The sequence below is a fragment of the Acipenser ruthenus genome, chromosome 29 (genome assembly GCF_902713425.1).
Source record: "Acipenser ruthenus chromosome 29, fAciRut3.2 maternal haplotype, whole genome shotgun sequence".
Taxonomy (NCBI): Eukaryota; Metazoa; Chordata; class Actinopteri; order Acipenseriformes; family Acipenseridae; genus Acipenser; species Acipenser ruthenus.
This window is the reverse complement of record NC_081217.1, coordinates 9,032,351-9,055,801: the sequence shown is the minus strand read 5'-3', so window position 1 is coordinate 9,055,801 and position 23,451 is coordinate 9,032,351. Positions and strand designations below refer to the sequence as shown.

Below are 23,451 nucleotides of genomic sequence, written 5' to 3'. Positions count from 1 at the left end.
AAAAATAATTTAGTTACCATAATTTCTCATTAGGGGCAGTAATGGTAATGTACAGTCCCCCCACTCTTTTTAATCAACTGCCTATTTACAGTAAATATTGCCCACGCCCTCTATAATACAAATGATATATATATATATATATATATATATATATATATATATATATATATATATATATATACACAAATTTACACTGCCCTACTATTGTGGGGCTGTCATAATAACTGCACAACAAGATTGGGGTTTCTCAGTATTTAAACACTAAGCAAAGCAGATTCATTCATTCAAATCCATTCAAAACCAAAACAGCATTTGCTCCAGTGCAAATTTTGCACCACCTGAAATAAAACAAAGAATTAGCATACTAATACAAAATACTGTACAAGCAAACAAGCCATATTTTCCCCAAACGCAATAAACAGCTAATGATGCTTAACGATGGTATCTTTCGACTCCCATTCCAGCTGACAGTTGCAAAATCTGCACGTCATTATTTTGTCACTGTCAGCTGCACACATCCCCTCGTACTCAAATTCTTTGCAGCGTTGTTTAATTGTTATGCACGGTTTAGGCATTTTAGAAACACCCTTTAGGAGCCTTGAATGGGATACTTCACCTTCCAATCAAACTCAACTCTGCACAACAGTGTCCTTTTTCCAGCTTTTAAAAAGCTGATTTACAGACGCTAGGCGATTTAAATCATAACCACTGCATGCACAGCTGTAAACTCTGTTCCTTCGGAAACTGCGATAGATATTTTCCATTTACTGCTGTTGCAAAAGGGGGCAAGAATTACAGTTGCACACTCTTGTTTGTCCTTCCTAAACCATACCCCCCCCCAACCCCAAATTTAGAAATCCAATAGTCTTTTCAGAAGCAGGGCATTAGTTAGTAATAACGTTTGAAACAAAAACAGCCATAGGGAATGAAGGAAACACATATAATGGGATATTACACATACAAAGTGAAATATTAAGACAAAACAGATGGTGTAACATATCCCTTTTCAAATAGCAGTGTAAAATGCTACTTACAGCACTCAATGGGAGTGGATGCAACCTGCAGTGACACCACCCCGCCTCCAGGTTGTGGTATATGAACCCGGAATACCATGCGCACTCTGGTGTTCTTCCTTCCAATGTCAGTCTCCCCTTTCCTGAGCTCAATATCAGCATTCCTTAGCTTCAGGATTCCAGCACAGTCAATACTGCAGGGAACACAATGGAGGTAGCTCAGGTGCTATAGACATAGCTACCATGGTTTTCTATTAGTAGTCTAGGGATACCGTACAATAGTTACTCCAGCCATGTTAGGAAAAGGGGAGTAACCACAGGAACAAACTTTATGGCAAATCCAGGATATTGCCACAGCTTTTCCAAATGTCCTAAAAGGCCGGGTTCTAGTAATTGTTTGTGAAAATGATGAATAAAAATGAAATCTGGTGATAATACACCTGGATATGATTTTAAATGCCCCATATCGCACAGGTGTACAAACTTTTTCGACTGTACACAGCATATATCATTTATTTTGGTTTGACTCAGTTAAATATCCCAATCTTAAGGGCACTCAAAGCGCAAATAAATGTTACTAAAAGGAAATATTACAGAAAGTGTGATTATAGCATCATTTTTTCTTGGCCTTACTAAATTGAATCATTAGAGAACTTGTGATGCGAAATGGACTAGGTCTAATGGGCTCGGTCTAATAGACTAGGTTTAATGGGCTAGGTCAGGCCTCGCTTGGGTGTGGTGGAAGCGATGGCTGGTTCTAGTCTTTCTTACATGGCTTTCATGTTGTTTTTGGGCTCCAGTGGGATCTCCAGGACCTTGGAGCTCCCGATGATCTTCTCGTAGCTGGTGGTGGTGACAGTTTTGCCGGTGATGCGGTGGACCTGGTAGAAAGCGTGGGGTTTGAGGATTCGCTCGTCTGCCGTGCCAATGAAGATGTGCAGGCCCAGCGGCTCCTTCCCCCTGTAGCCATGGAGCTGATGAAACAGAAGACATGCAGTTACAAAATATGCAAACAGTAACTTTTCCTAACTGGCTTAGGCAAATGAATGCAGTCCCATGTACTGTAATAGAGAGAAAGCAGCTGATCATGCATGCATACCATCATTTTGATCAGATAAATGAGGTGGGTTTTGTATCGGGTGGATAGCAATGGGAATCTTTTGATTGTTATATAATTAGCAAGTGATTCTTTTTTAACATGCACTGCTGGTAGTTCATTTCTGAAGCACATGGCTGTGGTTTTTAATGGCAATTGTGCATTGCACTTAGTATAGAGGGGCTGGACAGGAAATTAGAAACACATATGTTTAAGTTTACACAAAAATGCCAACATCTGAAAAGGAATCCATACACAGTCTATGGGAATCTTCATTGCTCAGATGTCACAATGAACAAAGGAAGGCCTATTCAATACAATTTGACCACAGACAATCATAAAGGTAGTGATAAAACTTTAGGGCATCTAGTGCCAAAGCAGGTGGACTGTTTAAAACATTAGCACCCCTCCTAAACCTTAAAACACTAATGACGCCTACGAGTCTTCTGGTAGGAAGAGACACTCTGGGGTCCCATTGTGAAGCATGCTATTGATACGTCCCCAGCCAAATGCTCCAGGAAAATCTAAAACCAGGCATCTTTACAGAAACCTCATTCCTCAATCACAGTTTCACCCGAAACCTTAAGCCTAACTTTAAATTAACAGTCAGTTTTCAGAATTGATTTTCAGTCCCCCAGCTGGAGGATTTGAATATTTTTCCCTGTATGCTAGATAGCTATTCAAAGTGTGGATGACTCCAGAGAATTTAGAACTACACAATTTGTAAAGAGATCTTATACAAATAACAGGGGTCTAGTCCGGGACCATCACAATGGTTGCTGGAGATTGAAACCGGGAATCCTCTTAAAAGTCCTGCTAACGACAGAAAGAACTGTACAACTTTCTGAAGTGCCTTCAGCAGCAATTTGAAATGCAGAACTCTAGGCTCTTCTGCTTTTATTAGCACTGAACAAGTTTCAACCAAGGCTTTGAAGTCCATTCTCTTACCCCTTGTTAGCATTAGTATCATTATATCATTATTACCATTCCCCTTTTTTCTGTGCTGAGAGTCTTTCAGTTCTTCACTTTTTTTTATGGTCTGTCAATATTTAAAATCGAATACTATAAATAAGCTGCTGAATGTTGGTACCTCGCTGAATTTGAACTTGTTTTTGAAATACTAGATAAAAAAAAAGGATTCCAGTACTAATAATAGGTATGTGTATTTATTTATTAATTCAATATAAAAATGATTAAAGTGTGAACACATGAAATATGATAATATCTTAGAACTAGAAACATACATTTGCTGGTGGCACAGTGGTTTAGAGCACTAGCCTTTCATCTAGAAAAATTGAGATCTGGGTTCAAATCTGCCTTGTGCACAAGGACAGGCAGACAATTCTACATAATAACGGACAGGCTGGCAAAGGCCCATGAGTTGTCTAGGGTGGTACTTTTGAAATGTCTGCAGCGTTATGAAGAAGCTTACAGTACTTGGGCCTCGCTGGCACGGTGCCTGGCTATATCTATCAGTGAGGGTCACAGTAGGGTTGCCTCCTGTCGCTGTTTTCCCTGGATTCTGGATCATCCCGGTTTTGAGGGAGGTGTCCCGGGATTCCAATATGCCTTCCTGGGACACTGAAAGATCCTGTTTTCTAAGTCTGTACCAGTTTTTAATCTCATGCCTCCACATCCATGTAGCTCACTACAGCAACCCTGCAATGCCAGCACAGCAAACTGAGCACAAGTTAGATAAATCAAGATGCAATATCACTGACAACTGACGCACAATATTAATAGGTTGTTAACACTTTAGTACTAAAGTTATCAATGTTGCTATTGAATGAATCTAGGATTCATATAAGAGTTTCAACTTTTGACAACCCCCCCCTTCCATTCAGACATCCTATTGTTTGGGGGTTTTTTTTACCTCAAGAGGTGTCAACCCTAGTTCACATGTTTCTGAAAACAAAAATAAAAAAATACTGGATCTCAAGAAAAGTTTTAAATTCATTTAAAGCACACCGTGGGTGCTCTTTGGTTTCACGCTGGTGAATAGGTGTGGTAAGAGCAAGGAGAAAAAATGCAAAGCATATGGAAAAAAGCCAGGCTTATTTATAACTGTCCACAGAATGAATAATGCACAACACATGTACTGTGAGCCAGAGAGGAAACAGCACAGTGGTGGGTTTGTTAAAAAAAATGAAGTGACATTAGTAAACATCACGTGACCAGCAATCCACTTAATAGGACGATGTATATATATAACAGGATATATAATAGCTGTCAGTATTACTTACATCAGGTTTCCAACCCCAAAACACTTCTACTTTCCCCACACTAGACAGGCTTCAAGTGAAAGCAAACTCAGCTAGATCCAAGCTAGAATAGTCCAGATGTATCAAGGTCTTAAACCTGTCAGTGTTTTTATTACAGAAAATGGTTTAAACATCCTAAACATTTATGCAGTCAATAATTAGTAAAGTGCCATTTTATTTTTTCTATTTTACAAATAGTTTTGTAAAAGGTGATCATGAGTGGACCAAACTACCAATATCTATTTGCTCAATATATTCAGTGAGTTCAAAAGAGCTTTACTGGAATACCAGTACATTTTGGACACTGTGTACAGACAGCGTCTGTGCTGTGTTAATGAATGAGGACTGCCACATTCACCCTTGTGTGTTGTGATAGAAGACTTTATTAAAACAGGCTGGGCTTGAAGAACTGTAGGCAGCTTGCTTGTACATATTGTGCTCGCTGAGGATCCTAGATCATCTGGACTACAGGTGACTCCCTCTGAGCCACTGACACAGGAAGCTCTTCACACTACAGAAACAGTGGGTTCTGCCTGCTGGCTTGAAGAAACCAGGCAAAAATATGACTGGTTCATTGGCCTTCACAAGGAGGTAAGGCTGTAGAGTATAGAGCTTTTCCAAATCAATCTGCACAGGCATACAACTGCATAGCAAGACACTAATAGACAAGATCCTCCTCTCTACAAATAAGTTACTGTAATTAGCAACCGCTAGGGATGAAATATATATACCACACTTTTTACATGTATCCAGAGAATTGTTTATCCAATTGACATGAATTTAGTGTAAGTTATTGAGAATATCCGATTCTGGGGGTATATGGGGGTGTCTGTCTGTCTGTACATCTGTATGTCACACTTACATTGTTGCATATATCTAGAGCTGCTTATTCAGTTGTCATGAATCTTGGTAATTAGTTAGCTGAAGTGATGGAGAATATCCAATTCTGCAGTTTTATGTTACTGGCATTATTGTTGTTATATACATTTAAAAGATACTGCACCGAAATAAGAGGACACAATACTACATACATGCAGTGCTACTTTTTTCTCTTTGTTTTTTACTGGCAGCAATCAAGCCTTCAGCGCAATACAAAACTCAAGGCAGCGTGCAGCATGCCAGCATTCTAACAAACCAGCTATTCTTCCCTCGTCACACAGCACAAACACGGGCTGTTTGCAGAACGCTCTGCAGCCCCAGTGAAAGGAAGCATGCACAAACCGCAAGGTCTGAAGCAAAGGATATGAACACAATGTGTGTGTGTGTGTGTGTGTCAGTTTGAATGCAGACAGCAAACAAATAGCATGCACAAATATAGGCCAAAAGGAAAGACAGAACAATACATTACCAAGTGTCTGAAGAAACCTTAGGACTGTTACAGTACCAGCGACAAATATGGTAATAGGGTAACAAGCATACCCGTGTGTAATGGTTCTTGACATTGTGAAACCATTGGTATGTCAAAAATGTGTCCTTACGATGTGCAGTTAACAATATGTGTGGTCCTAATCCTGTGTATGTATTCAACCTAATATGAAATGCTGCTGGAGCTTTCTCCTTGCATCTTTAAACTCACAAGCCCTTAAATCCTGCTCAGTTGTTAATAGGTGTGCCTCTTCAGATCTAAGGCTGTAATTACAAGCTTGTTGATCCCTAACGTACTGTGCAACACATACAGACCCCCAGGAAGGAAAGTATGTTAAAATTAAACAGCCGAATTCTGAGAATTCAAGCTCAGCATCTGCTTTGGAACACAGAGTAATTGGGAACCGTGCGATCTGTTCCAAGTTCAACGTGGTAAATGTGCACAGTTAATGATGGTACATTTCAGTAACCAGTGTGGTGCCCATGATTTCAGTGTATAGCTTACAGTATATTATTCTACACTTGCAGTCAAACCTGTTTAATATATCTCGTGTTAAAGTTACCCTCTGCTTATTATCACCACATTGTCACAGAGGAGACAGGTAATATCCTGGTAATATCACTTTGGTTAGAATCACATTCTGCTTACTATCACATGTTTATAAGTGTTCTGTGGCTGCAGTACCTCTAATCAAGTTGAGAGTGTATGTGTCACACACTCTTTGCTTTGTCAGGTTGCTCTGTTATACAATGAGTGCCAGAGAAAGTGCACTCACTGCTCTCAAAACATATTATAAGTCATTAATTCTAAATAAAAAAACAGACAAAACCCTGATATTAACGTTTATATAGACCTCTTTGAGGTTTAAACGTTTTGAGTGCTTTGTCATTGACATTCTAAGTGCGAGATCTACCCTCTCAACGGCATTATAAGTGTAGATGCTGCTAAAACTGTAGCTTCCAATGGGGGGTGTGACTTATAAATTACATTTATCATGTACGGCCTGCTCAGAATTGGGAATGTGTTTTTTTTTTTGTTTGTTTGTTTTTTACTGTACTTGCATTCTGGAGGGAAAGGATTATTAATATCGTTTTTCTTACATGTCCCCAGAGAATAAATAGTTCCATATGTGGCAGCGTGTGAGATACAGAGCTAAACCAATTCAGTTTTTTGATGGGGTAGGAAGTCCTTGTTTTGTATTGTAAGGCGGTGGCAACACAGATAATAACTCATGATTATCTTATTAAAGGAATAAACAATGGAATATTTTACACATTATCTATATTTGCTGCACAGAAAAATGAGTATAAAACATGTGCAAAGTTACAAAGAACTACAGCAAGTCCCCCATAATTTATTTAAACTAAATAATGAATGATAATTAATCCTCAAGGCAGAGGCACGACAATGGCAATGGTTCTGTGCTGAGAGGTGAGGGGGCTATAGTTACAATTGGAGGATTGCTGAATAACACATTGGTATAAGGGTCACAGCGTGCAATTGTAATGTAGTACTTTTAAGAAATGTATGTGATTGTGAATCAAGTGAATCAGAAGTCGAGCAGACAAACGTTGAATCTGTTTCTTCATTAGTGTGCTGATTAACAATAGTACGTGAGGGTGTTGGTGATAGGAAGGACTGGCACCCTGTGATAACTAGGTGTAAACAGTACCAATGATTATGACCAGGAGTGGGTTAGAGATGTGAAAGATGTGAAAGATGGGGAGGGGCAGAAATGATGGGTGACTTTTCAACGGAATAAAAAAACATGAAAGGAAAGAAAGCAAGAGAAAAAAGAGTTTTAAGAGAAAAAGAAAAAAGAAAGGTTAGGTTAGATTTTTTTTTCTTTTCCGCAAAGCAGTTTGATTCGATTCATTCCGCAATTCATTCTCATGCAGAACTTCACCATAAAAAGCTCAAAATAAAAGGCAAGGCCTATATGAAACAAAATAAGTAGACACATGTTTCGGCTCCTGCTTACATCAGTGTGACATCACGGCAAGGACCCCCTTGTGAGAGAGATGAAGCATAGCAAGGGTTTTTACATTGGCTCATTGAGGACATGGGGGAAAAGATGTGTCGAGATCACAAGATCATTTCATAACAGTTTGAAATGCGATCCCAAGATAATGTGTACAATGACTGAAATGTGAAGATTCTGAGATAACAATCTTATGCTCATGTCAACAAATCTGAATTTAATGCTCATGTCAACAAATCTGAATTTAATTTCCCTTAATTAGCCCTTTAGTTAGTATCCTGAAGAGCAAGAGGCTCCATCATTGCCGTGCTGTATACAGCTGCTGCAAGGCCTAGCTTATATGATCGAAGAAAACAAATTCTAACAAACCAAATCCTTACCTTGCTAATGTCACAATAAGAAAGTGTTACCACCATGGTACCAGTAGGGCTACGAATAGAACCACTGCACCAAAATATCAGAACAAAGTCTATATCTTTAATCAAAATTGTCATAAGCTTTTAGAATGGAAAAACAAAGCATCCTGTAAAGTTGTTGCTTGTATGTACAGTGTGCCACACTTCCATTATAAATACATCTGGAGAACTGCTTGTCCGATTGTGATTGAAGAGGAGAATTATTTAATTCTGACAAACTCTATATCTTGTGTGTTACGTGTGTACCTTGTTTTTCTATATACATTTAATTGAACGTGAGGTGCCTTTGAGACTGTAGCAAGCAGTGATTGCATCAGCTGCAGTTGGCCCTCGGGCTTGTGAACAACAGTACTCTCCATCCCCGGGACACCACCTCTGATAACTATGGGACTGTCTCTGTTTTGATATTTTCTTGTGCTGTAATAACAGAGAATTGCCTGAGACAGGAGAGAAGCTACACCACAGTCGACACTCGTTCAGACCAAAGGATTTACACCCTGTCCCCAGGAAAGAGCTGCCCAGGACAAACTGGTCCTGGTAGGCTCTAGCAGAGCTGGAACCACATGTAATGAACGAAAGGCTTTGTCACAAATTTCTGTGACATCCCACCCAGAGACACACCCTACCCTGTAAAACACTGTATAAAACCTACTGTAACCCTTGTGTACGTTAACAGTCTCTTGTAGACTCTTCCCTTGTATACATTGATTAAAATATCTGGAGCTGACAATAAACCTGAATCCTGAGTCTCTTTGGATAGTGGAGAATAAATCCACTACATGATGAAACCTGAAAAAGACTTCCTTGAGTATCACAATCTGAAAGTACTGTATTACATATAGAGGCTGTCTGTCTGTATGTCAGATGTACAGTACATAGAGTTGATAGAGGCCAGTTACAAAAAACTATGAAAGGGTCATTCGAAGCTAATTACTCCCATGGCTGGTTTCACAGACCCCCAGTAGCACTAATCTGGGAATACCTAATGTTACCTTAGATAAGGCAGTCCAAGACTTGTGCTAATCAGGGTCTGTGAAACCAGCCATGCACTTTTAAGTAATTAGTGTAGCTTCCAATTAGTGTGCTGAGATTTCAGATGTTTAAGGTATAGCATCCCAGTCTAAAACAAAGCTTCTTGCTGCAGCTAGGACACAGCGATGACACTCACAGGTAATTTTCCATAGCACTAACACGGAAGCTAAACCCAATACGAGATATGACTCAATTGAATTTTTGCAATTGCGGTTGCCTGCATTTTTAGGGACAGCATCTGTACTTTGCAAGCGCAAACAAACACACATTTAAAAAAGGGGCGTAACGTGTGAAAAAAATATAAAGATTTTTTTTTTTGGTTTTAAAAGTAAAATTGCTTTATATATAATATATTACATGAAGCTTTATATAACACGGTATATTAACTGTGTTTAGAGTTTTCCATTGTATTGTGTATATATTTTAAGTGTTTTTTATAAGGTTACATTGATAAGACAACAGTGCAAGCCAACATACATGATAGGTAAGAACTAAACTGGATCCTATTTGTGAACAGAGATCTAAAAACTCCATGCAAAACAAACTAAACCTTTACCACAAAAGGGTAAAGCAACTTGAATTAAACCAGCAGCTAAAAATCCCACACTACACAAAGATGACATTCAAACACTAAACAGTAACATTTTCCATCAAGTCAAACTAGACAATAAGGAAAATTTAAATCACAGAATACAAAAATATCATCCTTTAACCTGCTCCCAGATCTATAGAACTAACACAGCAAAATCAGGATTCAAATACTCCTTGAATAATCCATTTGCCTGCTGAAAATACACCTGATAACTTTAGCCAATTCTTTAAGCACAGCACAGGTCCAGAAGACACAGTTGGAAACGAAATGGAGACAGAGGGTAGAATGAGGGTATGAAATGGGCTACCAAGCCACAACGTTGATGCAGAATCATTAGCATTCTTTAGACCAAATTGGGAACAGGATGGCTACTGGAGATCCGAAAAGCCTCCTCTTGTTTGTACATTTTCTCATGTTCCTATGTTCAAATAGAGGGAACACTATTTACCTACAGAGAAAACTACCTTTGGGAAATGCATGCAAAACCTAATCTGCTTTTTGATAAAGCAGACAGCACAGATGATCCAAGTACTCAACAATTTAGGAAAGAGACTCACTGTATTTCAACATTTAATATTAAGACCTGAACAGCAGGTCAGTTGTGTTACCAGGAAAACAGCAGAAAGCAGTTAGGAGACTTTCCAGATACCAACTGCGCACATGGTTGCCTTAGTGATAGGGTGAGTGGCAAAGGAAAAAACGGAATACAGCCAACTGGCATGCCGCTGCCCTGCTATGCACTGTACTTGCTGTTGGCACTATATTGACGGCAACAAAGTTGTAGAAACTCTCAAATACTACAGCCTTGGACCCTGGTGTGGAAGTGGAAGTTAAACAAGGAACAGACAGACCAGACCCAGGAAATAATACTCTACTATATAAAACTAGGGAGCATCAGAGAAACAAAGCCACCATTTGTTTTCCTGTTTGTCTGATGATGAAGGCATTTGCCCAAACTCTCCCTGACTTTATTTTCATGGTCTTTCATTTCCACATACCGGTCGTCTTCCTGCTGATGCCAGACCTGCTGTCTAGCATCAGCAGGTAATGATAACTGTTAAAATCTGCAGTTCATAGAAAAATAAAAGTTCTCCAGGTATTATAATAATAGAAATACTAACCAACAGCACTCCTTGTAAAATTACATTTTTCCTTAAACAATTTAAAAAATACAATGAAGTTCCTAAATATAGCTCCATCTTCAAGAACAACAGATGCCCAGAGTACTGGAGCCAAGCAGAATCCTTTCCTAAAATTGCAAGCCCCTATCATATTAAACATTTGGAGGAGCACACGTAATGGCTGCACCACAAGATGTGACTCAATGTTGGCCTCACTTGCTAGGAAACAATGCGGTTTTACTACTAATGCTGGGGTGAAACTTCGTTCCCACTCCCAGCATCCAGTGTGTATTGACTGAGCCGATTACACAATCCTCTGCAGTTCTTGCCACTGCCTGTGCCAAGCCCTTTCCAGCTGTATGTTGACCAGGGAGTAGTTAGCCATTCCTTTCAATCTACTTGACCGACTAACAGCTGAGTGCTCTAGGACTTATATACAACATACTCAGCTCCTCTGATTAACTTTGCCTCATAGTTTGCCTCATGTATTACTTTCCTATCAGATCCTAACAAAAGTAACAAGGTATTTCACTTTTGCATTGGTTTCTATGCCATCATTTACATTTAGCAAAGATGCTGTCCTAGGCTGTTGAAAGGACATGTACCCTGCCGCCACACTGTATTTTCACACCCTGCCCATAGGACTTTAGGTGCAATTGTAATACCTGCTAAACAGGGAGTGCCTCTAGAAGGTTCTGGGAATATAACTGGGATTTTCAAAGTTAAAATAGAGCATTCAATTCAATGTTAAAATACAGCACAAACTTGCAAGACAGGTGTTACACTAATGAGAGTGAATCTGTTTTTATTTAACAATCTCTAAGTTTTTGAAATTGCACAATAATAACCACTGATAAGCCTTTTTTTTTATCTGCGTACAAAACTCCCAGCGCTGCCATGTCATCAATTTATAGAGAAGCACCTGCTTCCTATTGTGTCTAAAAAAGCAGAACTGGCTCCCTGTTTCTCTCTATCTACAGAAACAAACCCGTTGTTACATACATATCTACAGTAACTCTTATTATCTGCTGCATATATTAAGGATCAACAAGAAACGTTTTATAGAAAAACACATTTCTTTTTATTGTCATTTATTTTGAACGTTATGATTTTTTGTGCACTTGGACACCCAAATAATAGGGTTAAGTTATTCAAAAACTACCAAAAATAAAAACCTACAGTGAGACCTGTAGCCTCATGCTTTGACACTATGAAATAAAAACCTACAACAAGACCTGTAGTCTCATACTTTGACTTTGAAAACCCGCTCCAATATCTTACTGGCAGTACAAGCACTGCTTTGTGAAAGGCAAACACACAGACAGAGATGCACATGACTTTTCCATAGCACCAGCCTGGGGGTGACATTGCTGCATATTACATAAGAGCAAGATGCCATCTCATGCATAGCAGCTAATAATGAAATGAGTTACCTGTATGACCGGATGCCCTCCTGTGGGAGCTTTCACTGCCCCTCGGCTTCCTTCGGTTTCGTAGTGAGCTCGATGGTGAGGTTTGGGCTGAACCTCAATTTGAAGATGGTACTGGTCCACTTGGCTTGGCACAGGCCACTCAAGGGAAGGAAGAGAGGCAACTGGTATACTGCACAGGAAGGAAACAGAACATCACATTTACCTTTACCTTCTAAGTGCACCGTAGTAACTTTGTCAACCAAGCACTTGTTCAGCTTTAGTATACTTCCCTGTTCTTTTTTTTGTCTACTAGACCTAGATGCTTGTTTAGTTTTCTATGATCTGATTTGTATGATGATGATGATGTTCTTCATGTCCCTAATATGCATTTGCCTGCCTCTTTGTGTGTTTTGTATGATTCTGTATTGCTGTTTCTACTTTGCTTACAATTCCGGTAAAACTGGCTTCTGAAAAGACTCCTGAAGACTGGGAGCAAGTGCGGTGAGGAAACATATTAGGGTTGTGCTCTGCACTGAAGCCCATAGATGAAGCATTGTTCACTGAAGCCTGTGCAACACTGATATGCTTCCCCCCTTAAAAGAGGGGAGAGTGGTAACGTTGCTAGTGGCATTAAGAGGCAAGGAACTGATTCTTTCCAGGTCATCGGCGTAGTCAAGGCTTTGGGAGTCAGGACCCAAGCTGGAATTTGAAACCTGTGTTTCAGTTTAGCTATCTTTAGCTCAATTGCAGTCATCCATACCAGGTCATTCAGATGTAATTATAATGTATGGTTGTTGTTAGTTTTACTTTCACTAAGGACTGGGAAGGTTACATTTTTTCAAACAGCAATATTAAAGATGTTTAAGAAAACCAGGCACTGTATTGATATCTTGGTTTTCTGACTGCGAGCTTCAGCTTCCTGTTGAGATAGAAAGACCACATTCTTGAAGTACGTTTTTTTTTTTTTTTTTGTACACAGTAGAGTAGTAGTTTGTTTGCTTGGCAGTCTAATTAGCTAACAGAAACAAACACATGCACACAGAAGCACATAACACCACACACACACACACACACACACACACACACACAAGTGCACATAACACTACACACAAACATGCACATAACACATAACACCACAGACACACACACGCATATAACACTACACGCATAAACACACATACACATATCTATACATCAAAGTTACCTTCAGGATAAATTTGTAACCTGAACGTATTACCATGGAGAACCATTTTGCAATCACTGGCTTTACCAGTAATAGTAACACAATGGATTTGGAACAGGTATTTCTGTCTGGCACTGTACAGACATGGCATCATGGTACTGCAATGGATTTCTCTTGTCTATTGCTTCATACTATTGCGATACCACTGATATGTCAAAATATAGACATTTTCTGGTTTGGATGTTGTGTTTGTTTATTTCCACAAAAGGTAGTGAGGCTTATAACTTCTGAATACCTTGTTCGATTGATCTGAACATGTGCTTATGGGGTTATGTACATGTACAGATGCAAATTGTTATAACTAAAGATTCACCCAAAGAATACTACAATGCCGATTAATAGATCTACGAGCTTGTTAGACAAACACTCTCTAATTATTATTATTATTATTATTATTATTATTATTATTATTATTATTATTATTATTATTATTATTATTATTATTAATAATAATAACCGTAATAGTAGTACACTAGTATTAGTATTAGGATTATTAATATACCATTTTACACTAGTAGTACACTAGTATTAGTATTAGGATTATTAATATACCATTTTAAAATGGATTGTATTCATTGTTTTGTTTGAGTTTTAGCATTGTATTTTCATGTGTGACAGAAAGTGCAACAGATCATGAAAAACATGATCAGAAGTTTTCATTTTTGCAGTAGGCGCATTTATTTACATATATTCAAATGATTAGAGAACAGTAAACATAGCTGTATGGGAACTGGGGACAGCATTGGGGACGGTGCAATCAAAAGCACATTGGAAGATAATAACTAAGATACGTGGTACAAATGCAGACCAAACCTTTCAGTACCTTTTTCAATAGTAGACGGATGGGGTCTGTTTGAACGACTTAAATACTGGTGGATCAATATACCATACTAGGTTAAAGAAAGCTCTGTTCGAATGCCTTCCGTTCAAGTAGTCTTGCACTTCCTTGGTCATTTCACCTGGGGAGAGAAACTGTCCTCTTTCAACGCCTTCTTTCCTGTCATTGACCAGTCAGCTGGTTCCCCTAATGAGTGTCATGCTCGACAGCCAGCTGCATGCTTTACCCTGGAGGCACTGGTGAAATGACCAAAGAAGTGAAACTGTACCAAACTTTCCCTAACCATTATAGATGTTATTTCGTGAGGCCAGACAGAGCTGAACTACCTGCTTCCGTTCCACTTTCCTTTACTGATACCTGCTGAACAGCCCAGTCTGCTCAATGAGCAGTTCCAAAAACCTGCTCCTGGTCACATCAAATAAGAAGAACATGTCCTGGTCTGTGCGTATCACAAAATGACATTGATTATTATTTTTTTTTTAAAGTGGTGTTTTAAATAAGAAAACATTACCTGTAAAATGGTATCCCAGGCACCAGCTGTTTAGTCCAGTTTGGAGGCACGAGAAAGACTTGCTCCGATCCAGGTTTCCTCTTCACATCCTGCTCGCCAGAGCCCAGGTAGTTCTCCTGCTGTAGCTCCACAGATGTGTACAGCGGATACGATGGGTTGGTTTTGACAATCTTGGACGGGATGCTGCAGGAAGAGCCGGTGTTGAGGCTATTCATGGCGTCAGCGAGGCTAGATGAGTAGGGAGACTGATGAAGGTTGAAAGCATTGGGGGTGCTATCATCTCTGAACCTCTGGGGAGAAGGGCTTCGGGAACGGTGTTTGGCTACCGGCGTGTTCTGATTGGTATGCTCATCATAGGTCCTTTTCCCCACTGGAGACGTGGACCGGGAGTTGGGGCGTGGGGAAGAGGAGCTTAAACCCAAGCAACTCTCCTCTGTGACACTTGTCCTGGGAGAAGTGCCGGGGGAGGTCCTGGGGGATGTGAGGGTCTGGATGTGCTGGAACCGTGGGCACAAGTCATCCGCTTGGCCATTGTTAGGAGACACACATGGCGAGCCCCAGGGAGAATAGGGAGAATAGGTGTCGGAATGCCAGCTAGTGGAGGAGTTGCTGCTAGCTGGACTGAGGCAGGATGGTTCCCGATAGGCGCTCTCGTAGCCAGGCACTGGCAGTGTCGACCGGGGGCTGGTGTTAGCTGGATTCATGGGGTGCCCCAGATTGAGCTCTCTGCCGTACGAGTGAATCAGTTCATGGGAAGGGGTGATCTCAATTCGTGGGCTCACGGCAGAGGGACCTGCTTGTCTGGCGGGATCCAGGTAGTATCTGTCGCCCAAATATCCACTGATGCCATCTGGGGGCTCTGCATAGGTGGACGAGTTGCATGATTTTGGGCCATAATGGGACACCTCCCCATGTGTGTATGGGACTCCAGATGGGTTGAGGACTTTGTGAGCTATATTTAGTTCTTCTGAGAGAGAAAAAAGAACACACTCATTCCACATGGTAAACAAGAAAAAAATGCCTTTGCATAGCTATTTAGAAACCGACTCTAATCTAATTGAAACAAATTGTAACTGTTAGCAGTTTTAACAAACCCATAGCATGTGTTTGGTGACTGAAATAAAAAAAAATGACTGATGTGGTTTTCTCTGCATTTAAAACGTCGCCATTTTGTTCATGTCACAAGGTATTTTGTGTCATATTCACAGCTCTAAGTTCAGGATTAAGCATTTGTCTTGCTTTTTCTCAACAGACATAAAAAAAAACATACATGTATAATTGTTTAATTTAAAATATAATACAAACCATTTATCAACATTGTGATTCCCATTGAAAAGTTTGATAAAGAGAATATCATTAACCCATTAAGTGCCATTGTCCTCATTTGAGGACAGGCTACTTTGTAATTTTTGGGAGCATTTTTAACTGGCACCTACCTGTTATTTTAATTTGTCACCAGTTTGAATTGACTTTGTATTTGAAGCAGATTCTGAGCGGTGCTTCAAGTATGTTTATTTTTTTAATTAGGTGATGTTAAACGTACCACTATGGAGAATAAAGCAAAGCAGAAAATATGGCATGGTTGATGCCATGAATGGCTTTCTCTGGGATGTGTCGTGGCATACGGCAGTTGAAACTGGCACTCTGATTGGCAGAAAGATTCTCAGCCATCTGTAATGATGTACTCACATTTAAAAACACAGAACCTCCCTCAGTTTGGATTGTATTTGACTTACCAAACCCTTGGTCACATCCTGTAACATTATAAAGCCCTGCTGCAAATGAGCAAATATAGGGTCAATATAGATAGATCTATTCTATACACAGGTACAAACACTTTTTAATCAAAAAACCCAGTAAGATAAACACGCAACCTGCTCTGCCACCTGCTACAAACCTTGTGCAAATAGTGCTGCTTAATGAAGCAGCAATCTATAGCTAAATGAAGTAATGGGTGAATTAGGTCACTACCACGGACACAACAAGCACCACTTCTTTTGACCTACTGGGCTTGGACAAAAACTAAAACACCTGCATTATGTAGCAGACACTTTTGTGCGCAGCATTCTTTATATGATGGATGCATTTGTTGTTATTTGTTATGATCCCTGTAATATATAAAAGCTGCATCTCCCTGAGGAGGTATGTGAGACCTTGTTGGCAGGTGCATCCGTGTCCAGCACAAAATACATGATACTTCATTTCAGAAATTAAAGACAGCAGTCACTGAGGATAGAGGAAAACCCTGCGTACTGAAAGTGATTGTAGCTAACTGATTGCGCTCTCCTATTAGCTACGCAGGTCTCGGGTGTGCAGTTTTGAAAGACACACACATTATATAACACACGTGTATTTCCATTTTGAAACATGATATCTGGCAGACTAAAGAACGTTTCCAGTTTCCATGCCTTACTCTCAGGAGTTATACTTGCACTTCCTAGGTCATTTGACCTCAGCAAGGTTTCTTCAGTTGCTGGCAAAACAAGCGTTAAAAGAAGCCATTGATGGGACGGGGACGATTTCAAACTCCAGGTGAAACGATAGTGGAGGTGCAACACAACCTGAAAGCCTGGCTTGCAGGCTGATTTTTAAAAATGTATTCTAGTGTTGTATCAGGTTTTAAAATACATGTTTACTATTTTTTTATGACAGGGGTTTGTAATTTTCAGTCCATTTACAAAATCGCATCTATCCAGCAATCCCGGGACTCCTTGGTGATCTGTAGCACGATGCCTGTGCAACCCAAGCCAAGCAAGCAAGAGCTCTTTATTGAAATCAACACTGGAGCTATAGTAACTGGTATTTTCATTGAATGCCTCCCTCTGTCTTCTTGTATATATAACTGTACCTAGCACTGGCCTTCTTGTATATATAACTGTATCTAGCACTGGTTTCTTTGGGAGCAGTTTAATTTTAAAGGTGTAGTGGCACAAGGTTTAAAAAATAAAAAATAATTTTAAGGTTGGTAGACCACTGAACAAACCAAAAACCAAAAAGTGACCACCCCCCCCACCCCCTCCCCAGATAGAAAATGAATGATGTACTTGTATTACAGCAAGTACTGTCATGTAACTAATGTGGTCACAAAAAACTTTCAAATTCAGTTATGTCGCCACCATTGTCATGGCAGTTTTGAAAAAAATACCAAGTAACACCATCTACAAGGAAAATGATAACTGCAGTTTTGTGGTCAGCATTTTTTACATTAAATCATCGCAGAGCTGTCATCGTTTTCGTTTTTTTGTACTTTTTAAAAGGATGGTAGCGTCATATTAAATTAAGAGGGAAGCAGTGTGGAGTAGTGGTTAGGGCTCTGGACTCTTGACTAGAGGGTCGTGGGTTCAATCCCAGGTGGGGGACACTGCTGCTGTACCCTTGAGCAAGGTACTTTACCTAGATTGCTCCAGTAAAAACCCAACTGTATAAATGGGTAATTGTATGTAAAAATAATGTGATATCTTGTAATAATTGTAAGTCGCCCTGGATAAGAGCGTCTACTAAGAAATACATAATAATAAGATTTCATTTAAGGGTCCTTACAAAACTATGTAAACAAGCTAGATAATCAACAAAAACTACTTTCTGACTGCAAGATCGATAATCAACAAAGACTACTTTCAAACAACAGAAGGCGGCAGTGGAGTGGACGGACTCAAATAAACAGTTTTAGAGCACACTTGAAACCGATTTGGGGAAACTTCAGCTTTAATGATAGCGGAAAGGTGCACTGCGCTTCAAATAGTTTACCCTGCCTGGTTGCCGCATGGTATGTAGAAGAAGAAAAAAAAAGATTTATCTGGAAGAACGTAACACTTTTTATTCCATTCTATTTTTCTTCAGGTCAGAGTATTAAGACTAATTTTAGTTTGTTGTATTAGAGCCACAATTAGTTTTTACCAGCTTCCGCGGTATAGTTGTAATTGTTGTTTTCATGTGTCCCATGTTTTGTCTGCGTGTCTTTACAAGCGCTTGGTATGTATATCTTTTACGCTTCTGCTATGCAAATTCTTCTGTATGGGCTATATCTGCACACCCTGGAAGCATATAAGACGACCTCCGACAATAAGAATCAGTTCAGTAGTGTTTAAATATCTGAAAGACCTGCTCTGTTTCGGGTTAAGATGCAATACAATGTACCTTAAGGTTTCAGCCTAATTAAAAAAACAGCAAAATAAATGACTTAAAATTAAACTAGATGTGTATCTTAAACCATAGTGACGTCAATGAAGAAAACAGGACTTAGTAAGAAATACTATGTATATAAAATTAAAGCACCGCTCAAAAACAAAAATACTAGAAATCCTAAATATTAGTATGTACTACAGTATACTAGGAAACTATAGGGAGTGCTATATGGGCCAGCATGTGGTTACTACTACTACCAAACTGCAACGCATACAGACTAGGAGTATGTGTTATGTAACTTTGTGCACCTGTGGCATACCAACTTTGATAAGACACACACAGAGAAAAGAAAGCTGCACAAAGAGCATCATGTAAATCCAATAAAGTTAATAATAGTGTGTTACTGTGTAACGCTCACAAACCTTGCGCAGAAGTCTGATAATCATCGCAGAGCGGATATTCAAACAGAATTGAGAAATCTAGCTCCTCATCTTGACAGCTCCCATGGTTCAGATCCTCGCTAATCCCTAAGGTGTCAGGGTCCTTTTCGGTGTAAACGGAGGTCATCTGTTCTGGTGTATAATTATTATTTTTTATGCAGCCAGGTTAATAAAAAAAAACAGGATTTTCTTTTCAAAATGTATCAACCAGTGTGTTTCATTCAAAGAAATCCAATCCAGATTGTGTACGGTGGTACATTAGAAGTTGTCTCATCCAAAATAAACGGTTAGAAAATAATAATAATAATAATAATAATAATAATAATAATAATAATAATAATGTGTGGTGCTTATAGTCGCCAAATAGAAGTTTTGTGACATGCACTTTTCAGCCGGTCTCTGCAGTGACAAAAAGAGTGTGAAATTGACAAGCAGCACTATCGCAACTTCCTGTTCAAAATAAACCACACGTAAAAGCAGGCGTGCCCTTTTCATAAAGTAAATGGAGTATATACAGGGTATAAAAAGTAGCATGAACACGCCTCCTAATGTCCATAGGGGAGCTTTTTTATGGTTACACGCTAATCCCTATATTTCGTTAACAAATAAAAGGCAAACGATATTGTCGATCATTTCTATTGGACAAACAACATCAAGTTCGCAGAATTCAAATCCTCGTGCAACATGTGTATTTAGTTGGCCAACACGTGAATGGAAGACAATTAATATAGTCTGCGTACCAACCTTCACCATTTTCAGTTATACAGGGTACTGTTACCCCAGGACAGGGCTGGAACATGGACATAACCAGAGACCGAACGGAATTCCTCAGAAATCGAGGAATTTACAGGCTCCCGTTGATCTCCATATTCTGCAGCTACATCGTCATTATAATTATCACAAACAGACTGCTAACGTAACCTGAAATATATAACTTAGTTGTCCGGTTCTAATTTAACAGATGTTTTGTCTCCTTCAGAAAGCTGGAGTTAACTGGAGTTAAGGCTTTGAACATGTGGCCCAATAAGACATCTCAAGTGATGTGGTGTTTTTGTTTGACAGTTTCTTAAGACTTTACTGACAAAATGCTGGACATATTATTATTATTTATTATTTATTTCTTAGCAGACGCCCTTATCCAGGGCGACTTACAATTGTTACAAGATATCACTTTTTTTTTTTTTACATACAATTACCCATTTATACAGTTGGGTTTTTACTGGCGCAATTTAGGTAAAGTACCTTGCTCAAGGGTACAGCAGCAGTGTCCCCCATCGGGGATTGAACCCACGACCCTCCGGTATAAAAAATTGGAAGTACAGTACTTAACCCATATATTTTTGATATGATTATGTTTGCTTGATTCACATTATTCCAAGCCCTTATTAATTCAAATACTAACCACATCTCCGCAGAACACTCCATAGATACATACTTAACATTTCCACGGTTCTTTTCATATTTTCCTACAGATTTGCACTGCCTCTCCTGATAAACCAAGTGGCTGCATTCCCTGGGTAAAAATCAACTAGGAGAGTCTCTGAAATACTTTGAATTGTTTTTTTTCACAGTAATTTTGCCACCAGGTGTCAGTGATAGATCATGCAAAGCTGGAAGTGTTTCAGGGAGCTGTTCAATCTGTTTAGTCTGTTTGAAGTTAGCTCATGTAGTATATTTTTACCTATCTGGGCTTTACAATAATTACCTAGGCTTTATTACACTTTGCTATGCTTTTACCATGGTGAAACTTTATAAGGGTAAACAATCTTGACAGCATTTGGCAAGCCTTATTACAGGCTTGTAACCAGGAGGTCCTTGGTTCAAATCCCAGCTCAGCCACTGACACATTGTGTGACACTGAGCAAGTCACTTAACCTCCTTGTGTTCTGTCTTTCGGGTGAGACGTTGTTGTAAGTGACGCTGCGACTGATGTATAGTTCACACACCCTAGTCTCGTATCTTGTAAAGCGTTTTGTGATGGTGGTCCACTATTAAAGGCGCTATATAAAGATTATTATTATTATATTGCACATTCAATCAGGACAAAGCTTGCATTACAGAGTAAAATCAGCAGGCACATGCATGTATCACAGCATTTTGATCTGCTTGGTTTTGGTGGTCGGTCGTGTCTTTGGGGCACTTGGTGCCACCTCGAAATTTGAATTGATATCTCTCAGCTGGCAGGGAGGCAGTCTGAAAGGGTAGAATTTTCAGTCTACAAAGGGTTAAAAGATCACAAAATTGAAAATTTCAGTATCTGAGTAATTAAGAACCACTCAGATTAAGAATCAAAAACTTTAAAAACTTTTCAGGTGTTAGTACTGTAAAAAAAATATCACTGTGACATTATTACTCTCAGTATAACTGCATCCATGGAGTTAGAGTGTGACATCACAATGGACTTCTAAAGCAGTTCTCAAGATACTGCACAAAGTATGAGCTATTTCTCAATGACTGTGAACTATAAATTGCATTCTTTGTATTCTTATATGGCTACATAATTTATCACAATGAGAAAGATTAAGCAGGGCATAACTCATCACCTGAAATGACGTTAGCAACACACCGTACCAAATTATCCTATGGATTAAAGACATTGTGTTACTTCCAATTAAATGCATTCATATTGAGATTGCTTTTAAAACTGTCAAAGAAATGTTTACAAACCAGTCCAGAAGCAGCAGAAATGACTGTGCAGCAAGCCTCATACTCAAGAGCTGTGCCAATGATATAAAGAACGACCTTTCAAGACAGGCCTTCTGGTCTTAACTCTATACCTGCAGTATAGGGCAACTCACAAGCTGGGTGATGAATAAGTGTCGAGGAAAACATTCTGAACTTTATAAACTATCATAAATGTGTGTTAGACTGTAAGCAAAAAAAAAAAAAGTTTAAGAAGATGGGAGCGTGTACTATATATATATTATACAGTATATATATATATATATATATATATATATATATATATATATATATATATATATATAATTACTATAACGTAGAAAGATGCTTTATCATTGTTTGTCATGGTTAATAATAATAATAATAATAATAATAATAATAATAATAATAATAATAATAATAATAATAATAATAATAATAATAATATAAAGTCAGTATGAAAGTCTAAAATCTAAATAATAGAAAAGCGTAAATAAATGAAAAAATAGTACAGCAAAACTTTTAAATATGTCATCAATGAATTAAAGACACAATTGCATCAGTTACCATACCTTGATTCGTGGACCTCATGATGCGGTGATAAGGTACAAATCTCCAAGCGGATTCTCTGTACATTTGAAGAAAACAAAAACCTCAATAACAAAATAAAAATCTTTGAATTAAAGCTATTAAACTCATCATTAAATTATATGACTCTTATAAAACTTTGTTTCTCTCAAAGCAGAAACAGACAGGCGTTATGAACAGACTAGAACATCAGCTTGCAATGGTATGAGCCCCTTTCCTTGCGCTGCAGATTAGCAGACTAGGACAACTTCCTTCCCTGCTTTGAATGTTTATAGTGGATGAATGCTGTAAAATAACGGGATTCCCTCAGTGTTTCCTCCTGTTTATTCGTTTCACCATGGCAACCCTGGAGCGGCTCCATCTCCCAGACTCAGGGCTTTCCTGCAAGCTCTACTCTCAGGAATCCATGACGTTTCCGAGCCCGAGCCAAGGCATTTCTGCGGCTTCTCTCGGACACAAGAACTTCATTGTAGCGATGTAGTTACTGAAAAAAAGGGACTGAAGTTCAAATATATATAAACCATTTAATAAATGCTGCGTTTTAATAAACAGACCGTTACTGTTAACTTTTAAACATAATGGGGCTGTAGTTTCTATTTACCTTTGGGATACGACGAGACGACGAGAATCGTCTCCTTTTGAAAATACATCCATTCAATTTATGTAACACTATCCTCGATGGCTTTTTTATTCGTGTATGTAAAATCTCTATATTAAACGGTTTCTAATGATAAACTATTTTAAAAACACACTTT

At 38.9% G+C, this 23,451-nt stretch overlaps 1 protein-coding gene across 2 annotated transcripts in view; it reads right to left on the bottom strand.

Moving 5' to 3' along the window:
* The window catches only part of LOC117433202 (nuclear factor of activated T-cells, cytoplasmic 2-like), a 57,855-nt gene extending 34,894 nt beyond the window's left edge, over positions 1-22,961 (bottom strand). The window contains exons 1-5 of one of the 2 annotated variants that reach the window (XM_059004200.1): positions 22,681-22,961; positions 14,883-15,849; positions 12,312-12,480; positions 1,785-1,987; positions 1,035-1,207 (exon numbers count right to left, since the gene is read on the bottom strand). In XM_059004200.1, coding sequence (XP_058860183.1) covers positions 1,035-1,207; positions 1,785-1,987; positions 12,312-12,480; positions 14,883-15,849; positions 22,681-22,744 — 1,576 coding nt within the window. In that variant the 5' untranslated portion in view covers positions 22,745-22,961. Of the gene's footprint in view, positions 1-1,034; positions 1,208-1,784; positions 1,988-12,311; positions 12,481-14,882; positions 15,850-19,429; positions 19,844-22,680 lie in introns of those variants that run through there. The other variant, XM_059004199.1, reaches the window with a different exon arrangement.
* Between the last annotated feature and the right edge of the window lie 490 nt (positions 22,962-23,451).